This window comes from Lissotriton vulgaris, chromosome 4_1, assembly GCF_964263255.1.
Source record: "Lissotriton vulgaris chromosome 4_1, aLisVul1.2, whole genome shotgun sequence".
Taxonomy (NCBI): Eukaryota; Metazoa; Chordata; class Amphibia; order Caudata; family Salamandridae; genus Lissotriton; species Lissotriton vulgaris.
In genome coordinates this window covers 1,519,525,633-1,519,548,794 of record NC_141691.1, presented here as the reverse complement: position 1 = coordinate 1,519,548,794, position 23,162 = coordinate 1,519,525,633, and the positions used below count along the sequence as shown (strand labels likewise).

The following is a 23,162-nucleotide window of genomic DNA, read 5'->3' as shown; positions in this document are numbered from 1 at the left end:
GAGGTCATGACGGAAAGATTAGTTTTGATGTGTCCAGTAAGAGAGTTCCATATTTTTGAGGCGTGAGCGAGAAAGGGCTTTTTGTTTATGCCTTTTGGGGAGTATGTGAAGAAGTGTGTTGGAACTTCTTAGCTTTATCGTTTGGCTTGCTTTTGTGAGTTTGGCTGCGAGGTAAGCTGGTTTACCAGTGTGTAGGGCTTTCTATGTGAGACAGGCAGTTTTGAAGCAGCAGCATGCTAAGATTGGTAGCCACTTTAGATTGTTCAGTGCGGGTGAGATGTGATCATGTTTCTTTGTTCCTGTGACATTCCTGCTACTGCAGTAAAGGTGGTTCTCATGGGGGCTAAGTGTGCTTTCGCTACTCCTGTGGGTGTGGCAGTTCCGTATCTAGTCTGGACAGAACAAGTGCATGTGTGGTGTTTTTCGGTCATTTGGAGGGTGGAAGGGTTTGATTTTGTTCAGGAGATTAAAGCTATAAAAAGCACCCTTCGAGGTAGACCTTATGTGAGAGCTTATGTTTAGACTTGAGTCTAGAGAGTTTAGGAGTATCTTCGGCTGCAGAGCTTTTTAGGATGTCATTCGCCGAGTCATCCAGCCTGTTCCACAAGCTTTCAATTACGGTGATTTTTTTGGGGAGAACAAAAGAGGAACATGAGAAAGCCCTTAACCAATTATGCCATTTACATTTTGATGTCGGTCTCACTCTGAATGCTGCAAAGTCTGAGTACCACAAATCCAAACTCAAAACTTTTGGGCACATATTCTCTGATGGAGGAATGATTCCAAACCCAGACAAGGTGCAGGCGCGCCCCAAATGTTACCATGCAGTGATCCTTTCTAGCCAGTTATTACTCACATACATTTGCAAACTTGCTACAGCGAGTGCCCCATTAAAAGACCTAACAAAACAAAATGTGCCATTTCAATGGTCTTCAGAATGCAAGGCAGGAGTCTCAAAGACACTAAACATGCAATTGAAAATGCAAGTAAAATGGCCTACTTCGGCCCCAAGTTACATACTGAAACAATGGTTGATGCAAGCCCAGTGGGGCTAGGAGCAATCTTTGCTCAACACAATTGCCATCCGAATGCTCAGAGACACATTGTGGCCTATGCCAATAGGAGCCTGTTTGAGACAGGACATGCCTACTCCTAACCACATAAGGGAGAGTCTGCCTGTGATGTGGACCTAAAACATTTTCATGTATTCCTCTATGGAAAAGGATGCACTGTCATCACAGATCACCTGGCGTTACCCGCAATCTTTAGGAATCCGAAGGCTAATATTCCTCCTTGTATCGAGAGGTGGAGGGTTGAGGCTATGAGATTATGCACAAACTGGGAAGGATCAAATCCCAGCAGATTACTTTTCACGAGTGCTGCTATTACGTCACAGTTAAAAATCTAAGATAGCTGAAGTATAGCTCAATTTTATCGAGAGATCTAGCACACCAGTGGCTCTATCAGTGGAACAAATCATTGCTGCTACTAATGCTGAGAAAGCCATGTTCATCATGAAAGAACTTACTACGCAATCATGGAGGAGAAGTACCCGGCCTCTTGCCAATGATGTTGGATTCCAAAAGTAATAAACTGTGTGGGGCGAGTTAGCAGTTACACAAGAGGGCTTCATATTGAGAGGCTTGAGAAATGTCATACTCAAAAATCAAAGACAGACGGTCATTGAGCTGGCCTAGGTAGGACATTGTGGTATGGTAGCCACCAAAAAAGGCCTACGAGACCATGTGTGGTTCCCTGGACTAGATGAGCGAGCTGAGAAGGAGTTGAAAATGAGCCATATTTGAAATTGCTTGTCTCCTAAGGTGACAGATCACCCAGTGACAATTTCTGACCATCCAACTCATGCCTGGGAGAGAGTTGCAGTTAACCTTTTTGGACATTTAGGAAATGAACACATCTCATGGTAGTCATTAATGAATATTTACATTTTCATTCGGTAGAAGACCTGTTTTCGTCAACCCATGACACGGTCAAAGAACAACTTGATGACATCTTTGTTACGTGGGGCAGTAACCAAATCTCAAATCTGACAATGGCCCACTATTCAATAGCAAACAGTTCAAAGAGTTTCTTGACAGACTCAATGTCAAACATCAAGGGAGTACACCTCTCTGGTCCCCAGTCAATGGTGTAGTTGAATGATTCATGGGCACCCTCAAGAGAGTAATCCAGCGAGCGCCCATGGAAGGAACTGAGCTTAACTAAACCATGTGCCAGGCCGCCCGGGCCTATCGGTCGACTCTTCACTCGACAACTGGTGAGAGTCCAGACACTTTGCTACTTGGGAAAGCCATCTGAACAAAACTACCTGAATGGACCTCAGATCGATTCGTGAATACTGACAAAGTTGAGACACAGACGTGGCTCAGAAATGAAAAATGAAAGCATATGCTGTTCAGTGTTGCATTGCCCAGGAGACAGTTTTTGACAAAGGAGACTGGTTAAATAGAAACTAAGATGGAAAAAGTACACTCCTTTGGCTGCTGATCCTCAACAGGTTGTTGCATGCAAAGGACATATGATAACAGCACATCGTCCCAGACAATGAATCACCTGGAACACGTCACATTGCAAACACTTGCTGCAACAGTTTTTGAATCCTGAAACCATGCATAAGGCAGCTTTGCAGCAAGCCCGGCTCCAGCATCTGAGCCTATACCACCCACGTCCGATCAGGGTGGACCTCGACCACCTTGGATCACCTGCTACAGCTGACAGGTGCATTCACCTCGCCGACTAATTGAAGAAATGTGATTTTCGTTATGTCCACCACCTTTTTTTTTAACAAAGGGGGAGATGTAACATATTGAGGTTATACACACTGGGACCCTTGTGGTTCTGGGGTAGACTCTGAACAGGAATTACGTCATATGTGGGGAGGTGTCAAGATGTGGTTAGTGCTGAGTATGAGATATTGCATAGTGTGTAATTATATGTTGAGGAATGAAGAAGTGTTTAACAGCAGCTCCCATGTGGTGAACTTTATCTGCATGCTCCTGGACTGGGGAAGACACTACACCTCAGAAATCAGATCTAAGGGCAGATGTAACATACAGTACCTGAAACAATGTAAGATTCCATCTACCACTTATTCCAGTGAATAATGGGTAAAAACAATGTGTATTAAAAGAACTTAGAACTGAAGATTTCAGAGGACAAATGGGAACAAACAAATCTGCAGCCAAGTGATAATGTTGTACATAGTGGCCTAAAGATTTTAAAATGAAGCGCCTTACCAAACACACCCTATTAAAACTGTTTTTAATTCCACATTGTGCTGGAACTTTCAGGGGTTTTCAGATCCATATAGAAGAGACCTAGATTTTCTATACAAAATAAAAGACCCATTATTTTTAAAAGCAATGTCATATGGTGTAACTTCTTGACAAAACATCTATTAGATCCCTTGAACTTTGAAGCTGCTGCCTCAGTTAGCTCATTTGCAAATCGCTGATCTCAATTAGCCAGATGGAGTAAGGTCATCCGTTGAGGAGACAGACGGAAAGAATTGTTACCAGTACTGTTAACAAAGAAAGTAGGACTGGACTTTCTTGTTTTTTTTACATCCTGCTGCACCCCCACAGTAGGAAAGTTGAGTATTATGCAGTGAGGCTGGCTAGGCTTCACTATGTACTACCCTCCTAATACCCCTAAATAGATCCTTTGGATTCACACTAATAAATCCATAGCTCATCCCTGGTAGTGTGACACAGAGCAGTTATGTAAGGAACATGTGTTGATTATTTCAGAGTAGAAATATGGACGGTAAGTAATTGACATGACTTGAAAAAACAACAATTTATCAAAATAAAGCTGATTTTTATACTAATTTAGATACCAAAACATAGACAATTGGATAAGTATAACTGGAGGTATGGATTTTAGGAGGAAAAATAAATCAATGCAATTAAATTCTGAAGAACTTCAACATTACTGTCAATGCTAAAAGGCGCTAGTGAAAATTGGTAACTTGCAGGTCGAGTTGGGTGGAACCCATTGTGGGAGGGGGGCGGGGGGGTCCCAGGACCAGGCTACAACAGTAAGTTGAATTTTAACTGGCTCGTAAGGTCCAGGTGCAGCCTTGCTCTGGCTGTCCTTGGTGCTGAAGCGGGAGCCTCGGGAAGCTGGTTTTACCACTTAGACGGTGTGGGTGAGGAAACGGATGCAAGAAGTCATCAACGAGGCCACTGAGGTGGTTGGGGGAAGGAACTGCAGAATTCCCTCGAGGTGGAACCTCAAGTAAAGGTGGTGGTTGCCAGACTGGGCACCAACAAGCCTTGCCAGCAGTAAGGAGGTCCAGGGGGTAAACAGTAGCAACCTGACACTTGCTGGAGGTCAGGACAATGTCTCCCACATTGCACAGGACCATCTACTTCTGGCAATGGCCAGTGATTCTCTGGTTCTGGGACATTGTTTATACCTGCCGGCTTTGGGGGACTAATGCCTTTAGTGCAAGGAAGTTTGGAGTTGTCTTTGGCCCTCAAAGAGGTTCCACTGTCTGCGGGAACTGGTCTTTGGTCCAGGATGAGTCGTAGTCATGCTGGTGCAGAGTGGTTGCCACAGGTGGAGAGTATCGCACCTTTGCATTGTGCGGATCCTGTAGTCACAGACTTGGGTCTCCTCTTTGTCCTCTGTTGCAATTCAGATCAGAACTGAGATTCTGGTGCCAGGGGTATCCCTTAAGTACTAGATTTAGGGCTAGATGTAGGTAATCTCATTTTACCGATTCCTAAATACCGAATTTTACCGATTCGGTATTTAGGAATCGGTATATATGATGTAGGTAATAAATCATAAAATTTACTGATTCAGTAATATTTCTTATTACTGCCACTACAGTGCCTGTCCTCAGGCCTGGTCGCCCCCACGCTCCTGTGCAGCTCCAACCTGCCTGCCTGCTGCCGCTTCCTGCCTACTGCCGCTGCCTGTGATCTTCGTGCTCGGGCGACCCAGCCACCGCTGAGCCGCCCGCCCGCACCAGCTTCTTCCAGCCGCTGCCTCCCTGCGGCCCCGCCCCCTGCCAGCCCATTCGCCGCCCCGCTCCCGCAAACCAGCTGCTCCGCCCACCTGGCTCCCTACTTAAGGGGACAGCGCCACCGGGTCAGAAGCGACTACATTGCCTGTCCTCAGGCCTGGTTGCCCCCACGCTCCTGTGCAGCTCCTACCTGCCTGCCTGCTGCCTCTTCCTGCCTACTGCCGCTGCCTGTGATCTTCGTGCTCGGGCGACCCAGCCGCCGCTGAGCCGCCCGCCCACACCAGCTTCTTCCCACCGCTGCCTCCCTGCGGCCCCGCCCCCGCCAGCCCATACGCCGCCCGCTCCCGCCAACCAGCTGCTCCGCCCACCCGGCTCCCTACTTATGCTGCCCTCAGGTACGCGCAGCGGTCACGCGCAGCGGGCGCACCGATTGTGCGCCGAAGGCTCCCCAAAGGCAAGCCCGTCTGCGCCCGTCCGCGCCTGGACCGCGCCCAGCGCCAGGACCCCTGGCCCCCGCCGATGCAAGACTACCCGACGGACCTACGACGCCGCTACTCTCAACTCACTCAATGCCGGCCGGAACCCTGCCTGCTACCGAGCCACCCCAAGACGCACCAACAGACTCTTCGCCTTCAAAGCCTGCCGGATCACCTGCTACCGAACCTGCACCGCCCCCACCGAGTCCAACACAAACAGCAACCACCTGAAGTGCATCGTGCTGAACACCCTGCTCCGTCCACAGGCACGCCGTGGAACTCTGGGACCTGCTCGACGCGACTGCACCGGACGTCGTCTTCCTCACCGAAACCTGGATGAACGCCTCCTCAGCGCCCGACATCGCCACAGCCATCCCGGACGGATACAAGATCACCCAGAAGGACCACGTCAACCAGACGGGAGGAGGCATCGCCATCGTACACAGGAACACCATCCGCATCTCAACAAACTCCGACGAAACCTTCACCGCCGCCGAACACCTGAACTTCCAGATACACACCGACTCCAAGACTACACTCAGAGGCACCCTCATCTACAGACCCCCAGGACCTCGCACACAATTCAGCGAAGACATCGCAGACTTCATCAGCCCGCACGCCCTTCCCTCCGCCAACTACATCCTCCTAGGGGACCTCAACTTCCACCTGGAGAACAACAATGACAGAAACACCACTGCCCTTCTGGACAACCTCGCTAACCTCGGACTCAAGCAACTGGTGAACACCCCCACCCACTACGCCGGCCACATGCTTGACCCCGTCTTCTCATCCAGCAAGCACGTCTCCTTCAGCCACGCCACCGGACTCCACTGGACCAACCACAGCTGCGTCCACTTCAGCTTCAGCAGAAGTACGACCCACCACCATCCGCAACGGGTCCCCCGCCGCAGCTAGAGCAAGATCACCGCCGAGCAGCTCACCGCCTCCCTCAGCCAGCACACTCCCACCAGCACAACGGACCCCAACGAAGCAGCCAGCAACCTCACCAAGTGGCTGACCGCCTGCGCCGATGACCTCGCACCACTAAAGAACCCTCCAGCAGACCCGGCAACAAGAAAACCCCCTGGTTCACCGACAAACTCAAGAAATCCAAAAAGAACTGCCGCACCCTCGAGAAAGCCTGGCGGCTCCACCGCACCACAGACAACAGGACCACCCTCAAGCACGCCAGCCGCAAACACCATCAGCTGATCCGCGCCACCAAGAAAACGGCACTCAAAGAACGACTGGACAACAACGCCCACGACAGCAAGGAACTCTTCAGCATCGTCAAAGAGTTCTCCAACCCCAGCGCCGGAATCAACGACATCACTCCCTCGCAAGACCTCTGCGACTCACTCGCCTCGTTCTTCCACCGCAAGATCGCCGACATACACAGCAGCTTCGACGCACAGATCATGCACCCTACCACCGAACCAACACCCGCCACCACCAACTGGACCCTGATCAGCACCGAAGACACCACCCGCACGATGAACTCCATCCACTCAGGATCACCAACCGACCCGTGCCCACACCACATCTTCAACAAAGCCGACACCATCATCGCACCCCATCTCAGAGACACCATCAACTCCTCCTTCCACACCGCCACCTTCCCGGAGAGCTGGAAGCACGCCGAGCTGACCGCCCTCCTGAAGAAACCAACAGCGGACCCCACCGACCTCAAGAACTACCGTCCCATCTCGCTCCTTCCTTTTCTGGCCGAAGTCATCGAGAAGACCGTCAACAAACAGCTTGCCACCTTCCTCGAGACGAACGGATCCCTTGACCCCTCGCAGTCCGGATTTCGGGCCAACCACAGCACCGAGACCGCCCTGATCGCAGCCACCGACGACATCAGAACCCTGATCGACAACGAGGAAATAGCGGCCCTCATCCTCCTGGACCTCTCCGCAGCGTTCAACACGGTCTGCCACCGCACCCTAGTGAAGCGCCTCAGCAACATCGGAATCCGAGAGAAAGCACTGGAATGGATCATCTCGTTCCTCACCGGAAGAACCCAGAGAGTCTGCCTCCCTCCGTTCAGATCCGAGGCCACCAAAGTCATCTGCGGCGTACCACAAGGATCTTCTCTCAGCCCGACCCTCTTCAACATCTACATGAGCCCCCTCACAGCCATCGCACGCCAACACAACCTCAACATCATCTCCTACGCCGACGACACCCAGCTGATCCTCTCCCTCACCAACAAACCCACCACCGCCAGAACCAACCTACACGAAGGGATGAAAGACGTCGCCAACTGGATGAGGAACAGCCGTCTTAAACTGAACTCAGACAAGACAGAAGTCCTCATCCTGGGATCATCACCCTCCGCCTGGGACGACTCCTGGTGGCCCCCGGCCCTGGGCACCGCTCCCAAACCAACGGACCACGCACGCAACCTGGGCTTCATCCTTGACTCCTCCCTGTCAATGACCAGGCAAGTCAACGCCGTCTCTTCCTCGTGCTTCAACACCCTGCGCATGCTCCGCAAGATCTTCAGATGGATCCCCACCGGAACCAGGAAGATCGTCACCCAGGCACTCGTCACCAGCCGACTGGACTACGGGAACGCCCTCTACGCCGGAACCACAGCCAAACTCCAGAGAAGACTCCAACGCATCCAGAACACCTCCGCACGACTCATCCTGGACATCCCCTGACACAGCCACATCACCGGACACCTGAGAGACCTGCACTGGCTCCCCGTCAGCAAGAGAATCACGTTCAGACTTCTCACCCACGCACACAAGGCTCTCCACGACCTGGGCCCCAAGTACCTCAACGACCGCATGATCCTCCACACCCCCACCCGCCAGCTACGATCGACCAGCCGCGCACTCGCCACCGTACCACGCATCCGCAGAGCCACCGCCGGAGGAAGATCCTTCTCCTACTTGGCAGCCAAGACTTGGAACTCCCTCCCCACCCACCGTCGACGAACCCAAGACCATCTCTCCTTCAGGAAGCAGCTCAAGACCTGGCTGTTCGAGCAGTAACATACCCCTCTCCCCCAGCGCCTTGAGACCCTCCCGGGTGAGTAGCGCGCTTTATAAATGCCGTGATTGATTGATTGATTGATTCTGTAATACCGATTCGGTAACAAGAAATACCTCCTAATTCATTCCTATGGGCCTCCAGGCCCATAGGAATGAATGGGAAGCTATTCACTATTACTGATTCGGTATTTACCGAATCAGTAATAGTGGGAGCATATTCAAGGGTGGCAGGGTGTCACATTGACACCCTGTTGCACCCCTGAATCGTGCATGTGTGCACATGTGGCGCACATACATGCCCTAAGGGCACCTTGAAAAAAGCAAATTATTGTTTTTTTAAAGGTATTCAGTATTTACCACCAACATATAGTTGGTGCTAAATAACCAATCCTTAAAGCAAAAATGCACTCACTTGAGTGCTAGCTACATAGGTTTTAAGGATTCGGTATTTTATCGATTCCTTAAAATAAGATTTTCGGCTGGTATGACCGGTATTTAGCTACCTACATACGGCCCTTAGGCATGTTAGGGCTGTGAGTGCAAAAAGCCAATGGAATACTAGCACCAGCAGCTAATCTGCACCTGGGGTGATCACTTCCTGAGAGTTGCACTTTTTCTACTCAGAATACTCTATTTTGCCACTTTTAAAAATGCCAGAAACCTTCCTTGCTGTACAGACCAGGTAGCCCACCCTAGGGGAATGGCTAGCCTTCTGGGGGTGTACACCTCCTAACTCTAATTTTCTCACCTGTCTGAGTTGCAAATGTCCCTGGGGCAGGGTGTTGGCTTTTCCTACTCTGGGAGGAAGCCTACTTGCAAATGAGAGGCAGTGAAAGCTTTGAAGCTCACCACTCTAAAATGTCACTGCACTAGCCATCCTGTCGAGCGGGTAACACCTCCCTCCCAGGCAGGTATTTGTATCAGAATCCTGGGAGTGTTCACACCTCCTGGCAAGGAGTGAGATTTCTGTCTTGGCAGCAGGAGCTGCAGGATGTCAGCCATGGCACAGGAAAGTCTGGGGCAATCAGGTGGACAACCTCAAAGGTTGCCACCTGGATGCATGCCACATCAACTCTGGCATGAGAATCATGTTTGATACCAAAGTGGGATCATAATGGAGCTGGCAACTGCAGGGTTGCCTGGGTGCCAGCCCATGTTATCCTATGGCCCCCTGATCACTTAAAGTAGCCCTTAATGTAAAGAGGCTACTACAGGGACATATAAGCTTGCACTTGTATGTCCACATCTATAATATAAAGCACCCTGCCTTCTGGGCTAAGGAGGCCTACCTTAGGGATTACTGGCATATATTAAAAATAGCGCATTGACCTTGCGCCCATGGAGAAGGCAAACTCGAGTCTGAGCAGTTTGCTCTGCTCAAGCAGTTTGCATTGGTACGACTGCTGTCATCTGTTTACTTGGGTCCCTCAGGGTGGCATTAACAGTGCTACAGGCCCTGGTGACCTATTAAACTCCCATGCCCACAGTAGCAGTGGTACAATTTATCAGTGACGTATTAGGGGATTTAAATCCTTGTCTAATGGGGTTAGTAGTTCACATGTATCAGTTTCAGCACTGGCATCAGCATTGAGGCAAAAAGTGGGAGGGGTCATCATATAAAAGAGCACTTTCCTACACCTATCAATTTTTTCAAGAAAACTATGTGGATGGCCAACATCTGATTTTTTGGAAATAACTGGACCATCCTGGCTATGGCTGACCACCAAGAAAGAGCACTAGATACACATGTCATATGGGAATTTGAGAATTGTACAGACAGTGTTGAGAAGCATTTTAAATCCCATTCAGCCTAGTTGCTACTGCAGATTGGTGACAAGGTAAAAATAATGAATTTGGGATAGTCTTATGGACTGCTTCCTTTGGAATGATCCCATTGTATTGAGCATTCTAAAGGATGACCTGGCTTAATACCAGGTGTCCCACGGGAGTGTCCTGAGATTGAAAGCCCTATATGAGAGGTTTGTGATACTGAATGCTTTACATCGAGTTGCCTGCTGTTCAAGGGAGTAAAATATGGGCTACAGGCATTAAGAATTGATTTGTAAAAGTAATCGCAAATTGCACACCGACTTTTTGCTCCTCAATTCGAATTTTGAAAACCGACCTAAGTATTACTAGGTTGGCTCGCAAAATCACTATTTAACAATATGCATGGGGTAGGTTGCAAATTGTGATTCGTTTCGATTGGATGCCATAACAGGCATGGGGTCAGCAGATAACTAAGTGCCTGATTACGAGTTTGGTGGTCCATTGGACCGCTGAACAAGTGGTGGAGGTGCAGTGGCGGGCAGGGACCGCCACACCAGTGATCCAACTTTTGCATTAAGAGTCCATATCACTGTTTTTAATCACCACCCTCACTAATCACAGTCCTAGTCACAGTTTTAGTTATTGTGTGTGCTATTCACTTTGAACATTGCACGCTCAATACACTTGGCATGCGGTGGATGTGTATATTCACTCCCATTACCACCAGCATGTCAGTATATATGTATACATTTTCTCCCTGGCATTGTTGTGACTCGCATATCTGTACTGAATATAATTACTGTTTCCTTATCCTTTCTCTATGTATAGGCATAGGAGGATCCACTAAGGTAACAAATACAACATATATGAGACTAGCATGTTGTTGTTTTCACTTTGGTCCTGAAGAATCGCGGTTAATATAGCCTTAGCGAGAAACATGTTGACCACATTCACTTCTAGCCTCTTCTAGGGTCACACAACCCTAATTAGTTGACACCTAGGAAGCTAGCCCCACCTTTTAACTGTAGCCAGAGGACCCCCAGAATAAAGGTCATTCCGGTACCCCTTGCTACATTTTAACCAGTTCAATAGGAATACACCATCCTGCCCACATACCCCCACTTCACCACAAGGCTGTTGGAAAAAGATCTCCGCCAAAGAGCCCCTCTTTGAGGTGAGCCCGTCGGGGGTTGCACCGCCTCCCCGACGAGGAGCAACCGCCGATGATGAAGCATGACACTCTTCGGGGTGTGTGAGGCAATTACATCCAACATAATGGATGCCCCAGGGTATCATTGTAACACCCTTGGTCACGCCAGGTAAAACCTTCCCTAAAACTTTCCCTACTTCCTCACCTCTCCTCAGGAACAGTGCAGCACCCCCTCTTTTTGCTTGCATCTTTAATACCAGGTGTCCCACGGGAGTGTCCTGAGATTGAAAGCCCTATATGAGAGGTTTGTGATACTGAATGCTTTACATCGAGTTGCCTGCTGTTCAAGGGAGTAAAATATGGGCTACAGGCATTAAGAATTGATTTGTAAAAGTAATCACAAATTGCACATCGACTTTTTGCCCCTCAATTCGAATTTTGAAAACCGACCTAAGTATTACTAGGTTGGCTCGCAAAATCACTATTTAACAATATGCATGGGGTAGGTTGCAAATTGTGATTCGTTTCGATTGGATGCCATAACAGGCATGGGGTCAGCAGATAACTAAGTGCCTGATTACGAGTTTGGTGGTCCATTGGACCGCTGAACAAGTGGTGGAGGTGCAGTGGCGGGCAGGGACCGCCACACCAGTGATCCAACTTTTGCATTAAGAGTACGGCGGTCAAATCACTTTGGGTCCACCGCAACTTCCAGGGATCGGTAATCCCTGGCAGTAGTGCAGCAGTGTAGGCTGCAATATGCTTGGTAGTGCCGCTGCAGCACTGCCAAGCATATTATGAGTTTCCTCACTGTGACACTATCCAAGGCGGTGAGCCCACCATGGAGAGGGTGGTAGTGAGGTAACTAGTGCCGCTATGCAGGGGGGGTGCATGCAGGTGGGCACATGTCATATGAAAGGCACCGCCGCGAGAACACCAAAGGATTGCCTGCCAGATCACGAGGAAACTCCTAATCTAGCGGTCGGCTGGCAGCCCTGTTTAGTGGTGTCGGAGCAGGGTGGTGGTGCGGCAGCCCGCTCCCACACCGCCAAACTCCTAATCGGGCCTTATGTCTGTAATTGCATGTAAATAAAGTATTTTATATTTGTAAAGAAGAGGGTCCCCTTTGCAAGTGGGTTACCAGCCACCTCCTTTGGAAAGTCACTGACCTATTTCCAGAAAAGCCACTGTTTTTTTAGAAATTTACTGACTCTGGTTCTTATTGGCTTACTGGTTGCTCTTGCTTGTCATACAATAAATCTTGAGTGTGTCTGTAATTTATGATCTCTGCACAAACACTTGCTTACACAGGAATTGCAATTAAAAGTGGTTCAATGCTTATTGTATCGGGTGATTAGTGAATGCAATAAATACCACACCTACTGATTAGGTCAAACCTGCCTAATTTTAACAGAGGGAAATGGCCAGTATATACAGGGACATGCCTATCCATGTTATAGGCCCGTTCTGCAGGGCTTAACTTATAGTAGGAGATATTTATCACCCAAAAGTACTTGTCTTCCTGGGGCATTATTTTGTTAATTCTTGACATATTGCTAAAAAACCATTGAATAATGGAGCCTTCCTTTGTAATTTTGCTGGCGCTAGGACACTAGTGGTAATTGGTGGCATACTGTGGGTATCTATGGCATGTTAGTGCCAACCCAGGGTTAATGCTTACCCTCTACACAATGGTGAACATTAATTCATAAAGGTGCTCACTCTTGATGCAGTGCTGACTATGGCACCATGGACGTATGGATTGGTATTTTGTGAGCATTCATAGCATTATGATGACAACATAAAATGAGGGTAATATTGACATTGGCATAACATGTAATCCTTAATATATTGTGGGCATCTATGACATGAGGGTGTCCATGCCAGGTGCAGCTTTGGTCCTGGCAGAATGCTAGTAGTTTCTGGCATATTATGATAATCCATGTTGATGCCACCACCTAGTTTCCTGCTGTTTCTGACATAATGCTGGTATTTTTGGCATTGTATCAGCATTCATATGATGATTATGCCTACAGACAATCTAATACTGGCCCTAGCATAATTGCAGTTATTCTTAACATTTTGTGAACATTGATGGCATGATAGTCCAAAGACTGGTGTAGTTCTGATCCTGGCATAATGGTAGTAATTCTTGGCGGATTGTGGGCATTGTTATCATATGATGTAAATACAAAGGCATGCAAGGCAGACTCTACCCTTGAGTGAAAGTAATACTTGTGAAAACTTGATAAAAGTAACAAACCAATATTTGAGCAAACATGCCTTTAATGACAACGATGAGCTGGTATTTTGCAACGACAAATATGTTTTTTTTCTTCATGAAAATGATGGCCTTCTGTTAGGTAGAAATTTGTTTATTTTCTTAAAATAAATTATTTGTAATTGTGATAATCACTACTGTTGTTGAAGATCCTAATCGGCATAATTGATGACGCCTGTCTGCTGTCCAAACCAATAAACCTCCACAACTTGCATTATAGCACTGTTGTATGAGCCTGTGAAATCAGTAGTTCTGATGTCTACGACCTGAAACTGTAAACGTTTCACACTTTTCTATGCGTTTAGTTATCCAGCCTTCTGTTTCCAAGGAGACTGTCATTCAATACATGACTGAAAACCTATTTGAATGTGCAGCATGGAAACATGAAAAGGAAGTGAGGAGCAGGAGTGAAGAAAAGTGGTGTAGCTTCCAAAGGAGAGCAGGTGCAGTAGCACCAGGGCCAAGATGCAAGAGGGGCCCACCGTACTCTGATTATTGCTGTTTTTCATAATTTAAACTTCAGCCAGGTGGACAATTCCCTTCCTTGCACTAGGGCCCCTGCCATACTGACTATGCTACCAGTGAAGAAAGATGCTCTGTAAAAACGCCCCATCTGGTTATTGCTTTTACTGAGCTCTCTAGGGCAGATTTACAAGAAACTGACGCATCTGTAGAGATGCAACAGTTTCCCTGTGCCAGCCTGCGAAACCCTTGCGATGTGCTGTATTTAAAATACGGCGTGCCATGGCGCAGGATTGACAGATGAGTCAGAAATTCTGAAGCATCTGTTGGTGCAAAAGTCATGCATTGCTGGAGTCGTATCTCAAGCATGACGCAACTCCAGCAATGCATGTTGAGGCCTATTCTCACTATACTGTGTAACTCCTTATGCCTGCTTCAAGCAGGCGTAACGTTTTGATGCAGTGGCGTCCTAGAAGTGGCGCAGTGAAATCTTGTAGATTTACTGCGTCACTTCTATGAGGCTTTACTGCGTGGGAACGCCCACAATGCATACATTATACCTGACGAAGGTATAATGTGAAGTAAGTCTTTGCAATGTGATGTATCTCCCAGATGTGTCACGTTGCAAATGGGCCGCAACGTGGCGCATTGTTTACGCTGCTGCGGTGTCACAAAAAGTGATGCAACGGCAGCAGAAAAGTGTCACAAGGGGCTTGTAAATCTGCCCCTATATGTTTTCATTGTTTTTTTTTGCTAAACATTTTCAGTTCGGCCAACATTTTCTCAACATATACTTGTGTCAGCCAACCCTTCACCGTAGGGAGAATGGGCCTTGATTGACACACAATGAAAGTATTAGAATATTTAATAACCGCTGATTCATAGCGTGGAATTTTGGTCAAAAAAGGTTTTTAAGAGTAGCAGATGGCCAACTTGCTAAATTTGGTGTGAATATTTACACCGTACCACTTTTAACGATAACCAGCCATACTGGGTGGTGTGTTTGTTGAAATCCAGGATGTCTCTCACATCTGTGGATTTTTTATGTGAATTGCCTAAAAGTTGGCCATCTATGCGAATCATAGGAGAAAACCTCTTCTGCACACAGACATCGGACATTTTGAACATTCTTTGTGAATTGTGTATAGGATGGTTATATAGTACCATATTGAGATCACTAATGCTGGAGGCGGAGCATGGCCTGTTTCATGATTTCTGTCTTCTGCCCACCCCACCTCTTCCCAGCTTATTACCCAGTATCTGCAGTGAAGTTATAGTTGTTGCAGAATGACCATGATTGTGAGTGGTACCTGAGTACTTAGAAGCCAGTCCCAACACAATTGAAGTCTTGTTGGTGGCTCAGAAAGTATTTGACAGAGTAGAATGGTATGTCTTTTGCACATTGACCGATGCCCCAATTGGTCCACACTACCTAGTTAAGGTGAAATACATATATGAGGATCCATTGGTGCAAATAGACTTTGAAGGCGCACTCTCATCCTCTCATTGGGGGATGAGTAAGGTTGTCCACTCTCCCCTTTGCTCTTCCTGCTTGTTACAGAAGTCACTGGTGTCAACAATAAGAAACCATTAAGGAGTTGACAAAGCAACAATATGTGGGAAATATCCTCTTTATGATTAAAGAACTTTAAACTTCCTTGCTATCCTGTTCAATCTCATTGATTCCTTGTCCTTTTTCATTTGGATAGGGATCAGTTTGGATAAAACCAAAGTGCTGCAGATAAATAGATGTTCAAACAGGCCCATCACAGAGGTTCAGGGTTTCCAGTGGAAGCTGTTGTGTAGGTGGCCATTGTTGCAACTGTCTTTGTGGGGAAAGGTCCAAGTAATAAAAATAGTGGTAGTAGAGGGCATGGCCAAGATGGTGGTCGCCCTGAAGTGAGGTCCAAGCTGTTCTCCTGGGAATCAAGAAACATCCTGTTAATAACGCTGAACATAGGAGACCTTTAAGGCCACAGCAGAGGGTAGCCTGGGGCACCAATAGGAGATCATAGATCCCTGCAGCCACCCCATCTGAACAGATCTCCTGAACTATCTATTTACAATTGATATAACTTCCGCTATTTGTAAACAATATGAGCGCTCTAACATTTGGAGTATTACCCTGCAAGGGTAATGACTATCTGAGATATTTAGATTAAGGTATATCATATGTATGATAAGGGGGTAGAGTAAACTTGATCTCAGAGGATACAAGAAAAAAAGGAAACATGCTAACTGTGCCTATGTGCTTCATATCGCTACTTCGATATACCAATGAACTTAGAACGTAGCCATAGAACTGTGGATAAAGCCCTTGTTTTGAGCCCTCTTACTCACTGATCCAATCTTAGCATTCAATAACTGTAATCTATTTGCACCAGGAATCAACGTCACACTTTTGTACCCAGGCAATTCTTACCTGGCAAAGGCTGATTTCCTTTTATTTCTGCAGGAAATTCTTTGATCATCTCCACTTTATCCTGACTTGTTGAGAACCGCCAGTTACAGGTACATTGTATCTCTTGATTAGTCTCTTTTTCTTTCATAAGTAAAGATTTTAGATTCCATCCTTTGAAAGCTGGAATATTATCACATGTGATCCGAACCTTGTACACTTCTCCTACATCTGAAGTATTCACCTGCAAAAAATAAGGGTACTTTCTAATAAACAGTTGTTTGTAAACTGACAATAGCATACAAGGACCAACATTAGAGGAAATATCTGGTTATAGATTCTAACATTTATGAATACCTGTTACTCCTTCTGCTGTACTTCTGCAGAGGATCTAAGTGAAAGAATGACTGAGTCACAAGTTTGATACTGAAAACTTTGTTTCCCCCATTGGACGGGTCAGACTGTGATTTTGGTGCAACTGGATTAGGCAGCACATCTTTAGAGAGTAATTGTAGTACTTAGTTTTCAGTATGGATGTATCAATGTGCAGCTTTTGGTCTACAGAAAGGGGTGTGGGCTAAAGTGAAGACAAATCCAATTATTCTTCTATGGATCCTTACTCTCTGACAGAAGGAGAAAGGTCTTCTTTATGTAGACATTCTAGCTGTGCAGTCCTAGTCTTGTACAATTGATGGTGGTGTTCCTGAATATTCTGAAGGTTGCCTGTGCAGAAGTAGGTTATTAGCCTGTTAGGCTATGGGGAGAAAGGTAACACCATAAGCTAACTTGTGCTCCCTTCAGCTCAGGAGATACAAATACACTTTTAGTGCATCTTTGGATAGAAGAAATACTAAACCAGTAAACTACAAATTTTTATCCACGAAAACAGATATTCAGAATCCATCTTTCGAGTTGTACATTTCAGAAGAAATTACTGATATGCTAAATGTAACTGTACATGGCATTCTCTACTTCAAAAGTTGCTCTACAATATCACAATATACATTTTTGCACTGTGAGACAAGTTATCCGATGTTATTTCAATGCAGTCTCAGTGTAGTAATAGTTCCCTAAAGATTAAGGAAAGTCATTTCAAAGAAATGATGTAGTGCTAGAAGTCAGAGAAAAGATCTCAGGTTACAAGAGATGTCCAGAATCATAATGTTCAATAGGAAGATAAACTGGTTATGCACTAAGCAGACTGTACCACTCAGGGAGTTTGTACCTTTATTAAGAACAGGATTTTTGGAACTTGCAGAGACAGCTTGATAAGCATCTGATCTTCAATTTCCAAACAGTTTATGAATTGTGATTTATTGCAGATAGAGGGTTCTGCATTTAAAGATGACCACTACTTAACCTACTGCATTTTCTGCAGGTAGTCATCCCTTCATGGTTGATAGCATTCTCTACGTTTAACTTCTTGATGTAGACTCGATGTTCAGAGAATTCATGTTTTTGGTCTAGCATAACTATAGATTTAGCTGTCTGCCAGAGCTTTTGCAAAGAAGAAAAATATTTACAGAGAGGCAGTTTGGAATAGTCCCCTTCAATCATTGCTAGTTGGAAGTGCTATGCATATTCAGGAGCAGCCCATAAGACAGCATAGATAAGGAGGAAAAATGAGTCACTCATTTTGAAAATATCACTGTTCTGGAACTATCATTTACATTTTGGTTCAGCTGACAGGACAGCCATTCATTGTTGCATGTGCCAGTCATCATGAGTGATGGCAATTTCCCTCTTAACTTGTATGAATTCTGCACAGGGATGGGGTAAGCATGGAAGGGCAAAGCAGCCTGTCCCTGGGGATGGAGATAACCCCTCTCCTACACCCTCTCACAGAGTGGTGAGGATCCGTGGATGGTGATGTGAAAGGGAAGAACACTGTGGCCCCCTACATGGAAACAAAGCATGTCCCTAGAATGAAGGTTACGAATAACTCACAATTAGTGTTCCTTCCACCCAGTCTCTATGTGGCTCATAATGCATACAGCACATTACATTGCACAGTGAACTCTCTACTCTGCACTACATTATCTGCTTGCATCTTAGCCTCTAGTCTAGAGTATCTCAGAAGCTGTCACTCAACCTCACCCACAGAGAATTGTTATGAGCCCCAATGTACCCCAATATGGGCCTAGGTTGATGTACGACCTTTTACCTACATTCGTCCTACCAGGCTTGACATAAGGGCTCTGGCACTGACCTTTTACCTAGTTATGTGCCGAATAAATGTTGTGTGGTTTTCTTTGAAAACTAGCCTAATTTACTATGCAAGAGGATTCTTAGTATTACAGCAGGATTACCATCTTCTGTATAATAACTCTTTACAAGAGTCACCACTATCGTCATTCTAGAATAACAGGCCCACAGTACCATTCTAGGCAGAACCCTTGAGGGTACCTTTTGTGTGTATAAGCATCGTATCTTCGCTAGGCAAGCTAGAGGAGAAACTTCCATGCTGACATGAGACGCTGAGGTCCCTGCACACTGATACTCCAGCACACAGTGGTCTGACATCCCTTGCGGGTTGCCCAACTAGAACCAATTCGGGGTCCTTTGTTATTTCCCATCAGGTAATGGAGTTGGCTCTTTCCTAGGGGGATTCTTGGCCTCACACCTACATACATGCTAGGTACACTTAGATACATTTAGTTAGAGTTTGCATTTTAGGAGCATGCTTGATTATTGCCATGTATCTGTATGCCTGCATGTATTCACTGTTTTAGCACCGTGGTAGATTTCTAACTTGCATTTACTCTGTTGGTGCTTGCAATCGTAAATATCTGTTTCTGTATAATGGTTGTAGCAGCACACGTATTTTATACAAAATGACGCTGGTTCAATAAATGCTTATTAAAAACATTCCCATCATTTATTCTGTATATTTCTCTGAGAAGAAGTGAGCATGAGTGACTGAGTGAAAAGTACTGTACTGTTTCCACGATCCCGGAAGGATCAAGGGTTGTCATGTTCGATAGTTCCAGAAACTATTCACTCCTTGGTAAAGTTAGGGGGCTTATGGTGGCACTGTGAGCTAGCTGGTCTAAAGGATAACATATCCATTGGGGGAGTCTGGAATCAGTCTAGACACCAATCCCTTAGTTTATTTTGTCTGAATGTGCAGATCCTATATAGATTTATGGGAACTACACGACAAGATGATGCCCTTCCAAGAGCTCCTGAATGTTGCTATGCATGCACAGAGTCTATAAAGAGCTGCATATGTTGTGATCTTTACCACTGTGTGCCATCTACCATGTGCACTTCCCCTTCTCATTCCCAAACGCTGTATTGACGCCGCGCAACCGATTGAACGCTGCCGCGAGGAAACCAGCTGCTGCCAAATTGCGAAGACAGTGGGACACGCCCACCTCCCTGAGGCCACGCCCCCTCCCCACCACTAGATAAAATGTGCCTAGGTCGGACGTGCAGCGGACGCGCAGCGGACGCGCGCAGCGGGCGCACAGTCTGCGCGCCGAAGGCAAGCCCGTCTGCTCCCGTCCGCGTCCGACCGGGGCTAGGGGCGATATCCCCTGCAAGTCCTGTCCAAAATTTGCAGATGCCCATTCGCTATTTATGAAGTGAACTGCTAGCTCTCCATAAAGAGAATAGAGGTATAAAAGCACATCTATGTACCCGAACGGGACCAGGCTTTACTTATGGACCCATCTCATGCCTCGCCTGTCACTGGTCCAGTATGACTCTAACCTCATTGAATAGCCATTCACCCCATGAGAATAACAACTTGCCATTGAATTGTCTATATTTCAATGCAAGATCTTTACCGGGACATGCTCTAGATATCTGGGACCTAATTACTTCTAAGACCCCGGAACTAGTTTTTGTAACAGAAACCTGGCTATCTGAGACTAGTACTCCAGACTTAGCAATTGCCAACCCCCCTAATTATAAAATCATCTCAAAAGACAGGGCTGGAAAAAGGAGAGGAGGTGGGGTCGATGTTATATTCAGAGAGCATTTAACATGCCGGGCTGAACCAACGACTGCCCACACCGAACACAACATTTTTCCGTTCAAAGTACTCCTAGATGGTTTCACCATACTAGCTGGTGCAGTTGTCTATAACCCCCCAGGACAACAAGCCAGCCTTGGCGCCAATCTCTTAAAACAACTTTTGCCATTGTGTTTAAAATATAAAAACTATATGATAGTCGGTGACTTTAATATTCACTATGAAAAAATGAATGCCCCGGGAACCTCCCAATTGAAATACGACATGGATATTCTCAAACTCAAGCAGTGGATTGTGGGCCCCACGCATTCTGCCGGCCACACATTAGACTTATTATTCACCAGCATTGAATCCACTAGCCTTAAAGAGGTCAACCCACTACCCTGGTCGGACCACTTTCTTATACCCTTCTCGCTTATCCTTCCCGGACGAGCTGCTAAACCCAAGACTGCCCATCAGATATCCAAACGAGCATGGAGGCTGATTGACGAATCTAACTTTGACTCAAATTTCCCAAAAGATAAGATCATATTCTCAGAGGATTCCCCTATTTGTCATAATGTCGCCCTACTTGAAGAGGGTATACTGCAAACATTAAATATACTAGCCCCGCTGAAGAAAGCCAGAACAAAAACCATAACAGAGAAATGGTACACTCCCAGCCTAAAAAAACCTTTAAAAAAACTGCCAAAAAAAGGAACATCTATGGAGGCAGTCTAAAGACAGTGAAGCGAGACAAAACTACGTCAACATACGAAAACAGTATATTCTTGCCATTAAACAAGCAAAAAAGGACTATTTCACACAGTGCATCCAAGATAACTGTAACTCAACAAAAGAGCTATTCAAAATAGTGAAAGAACTTGGTAAACTTCCAGTACCTCACAAACACATACCCCTTCGATCGAAGCCTGTGAACGCATTAGCACGTTCTTCTCGGAAAAAATGTGGAAAATATACTCCACCTTCATCCCCCAAAATATCAATCACCTCGACACTCCATCTAAAATTGCTCCCTCACCAGAAATGCTTACAGATCCATTAGACCTAGGAACTGGGCCTCGTCTTACCAGCTTTGAACCACTCTCTACAGAGGAGGTCCTAGCAGTCTTGAACACAATTAAATCTGGATCCCCCTTAGACCCCTGTCCCCATTTTGTGTTCTCGAAAACTGCATACACGCTTTGTCCCTTAAATACTCAACTTTTCAATAAATCATTAACCACAGCCACCTTTCCCGACGCTTGGAAGCATGCCTCTGTGACCCCTCTACTAAAGAAAGCAGGAACTGACATTCTCAATCCCAAGAATTATAGACCCATATCACAGCTCCCCTATCTCTCTAAAGCATTGGAGAAACTGGTCAATATACAGCTGACTAAGTATCTTGAAAGTAACTCCCTTCTGGACCCATCTCAGACTGGGTTCAGAGCCAATAACAGCACCGAAGCAACGTTGCTGGCAGTGTCGGAGAGTATCAGATCCTCCACCGATCAAGGTAGAGCGGTGGCACTGATATTGCTCAACCTGTCAGCGGCGTTTGATATGGTTTCCCACGACTGCCTACTACATATACTTCGAAGTAAGGGAGTTCAATCTAAAGCTTTAAACTGGCTCCACTCCTTCCTGACCAACCGCACTCAGGCAGTACACATGGGACAGTTCCACTCTAGACCTAACCCCATCAGCTGTGGGGTGCCACAAGGCGCCTCTTTGAGCCCCACCCTTTTCAATGTCTTTGTTTCATCTCTGGCCGACATTGGAAGGAAGTGGGGCATTGGCGTCTGCTCATATGCAGACGATACACAGCTGGTGGTGGCTATGGACGAGGGCCCCGAGGTCACTAAAACCAAACTACAAAACTGTCTGGCAGAAATGGCACAATGGATGCACAAGCATTTCTTAAAACTGAATGCAGGGAAATCGGAGATCTTATTGTTTGGGGGAGCAAAACACGTGTGGGATGCCACATGGTGGCCACCTTCATTGGGAACGGCCCCCATCCCTAAACAACATGCCAGGAACCTGGGAATCATCATGGATGACGCACTTTCCATGAAAGACCACGTTCGATCTCTCTGCGGCAAGAGTTTTGCTATACTCAAACTTCTTGCCAAAATATTTCCCTTGCTACCCCTGGACTGCAGACGGTCTGTCACGCAGGCCTTACTGGTCAGTCGCCTGGATTATGGCAACGCACTTTTTAATGGGATGAATGATCAGCTATTCTCCCGTTTACAGATTGTGCAAAATCAGGCGGCCAAACTCATCCTTAATAAAGGTAAACACGACTCAGCATCTGAGTGCTTGAACAAACTTCACTAGCTCCCGATGCGCCAGAGGGCTGCCTTTAAACTACTCAGCCATGCTCATAAAACCTTACATGGAACAGGCCCCTCGATACTCCAAGGAAGGATCGAATTTTATGTACCCAACAGAAACCTGCGATCATGCCAATCAGCTTTGGCGAAGTCTAAACACATTGACAAGGTCAGAACAGGTGGACGCTACTTTTCCCACCTTGCAGCCAAAAGATGGAATGAGCTCCCTTCTGACCTGAGACATACCACCAATTATCTCCAGTTTAGAAGGAATCTTAAAACTTACCTCTTCCCTAAACCGTATACTTCTCAGTACACACTTCA

General features: G+C 46.5%; 1 protein-coding gene across 1 annotated transcript in view; it reads right to left on the bottom strand.

The window, feature by feature from the left end:
* Positions 1-23,162, bottom strand: part of RP1 (RP1 axonemal microtubule associated) — a 2,616,437-nt gene that overhangs the window by 1,222,125 nt on the left and 1,371,150 nt on the right. Inside the window, exon 35 of the mRNA XM_086965756.1 lies at positions 16,563-16,782. Coding sequence (XP_086821882.1) covers positions 16,563-16,782 — 220 coding nt within the window. The remainder of the gene's footprint in view (positions 1-16,562; positions 16,783-23,162) is intronic.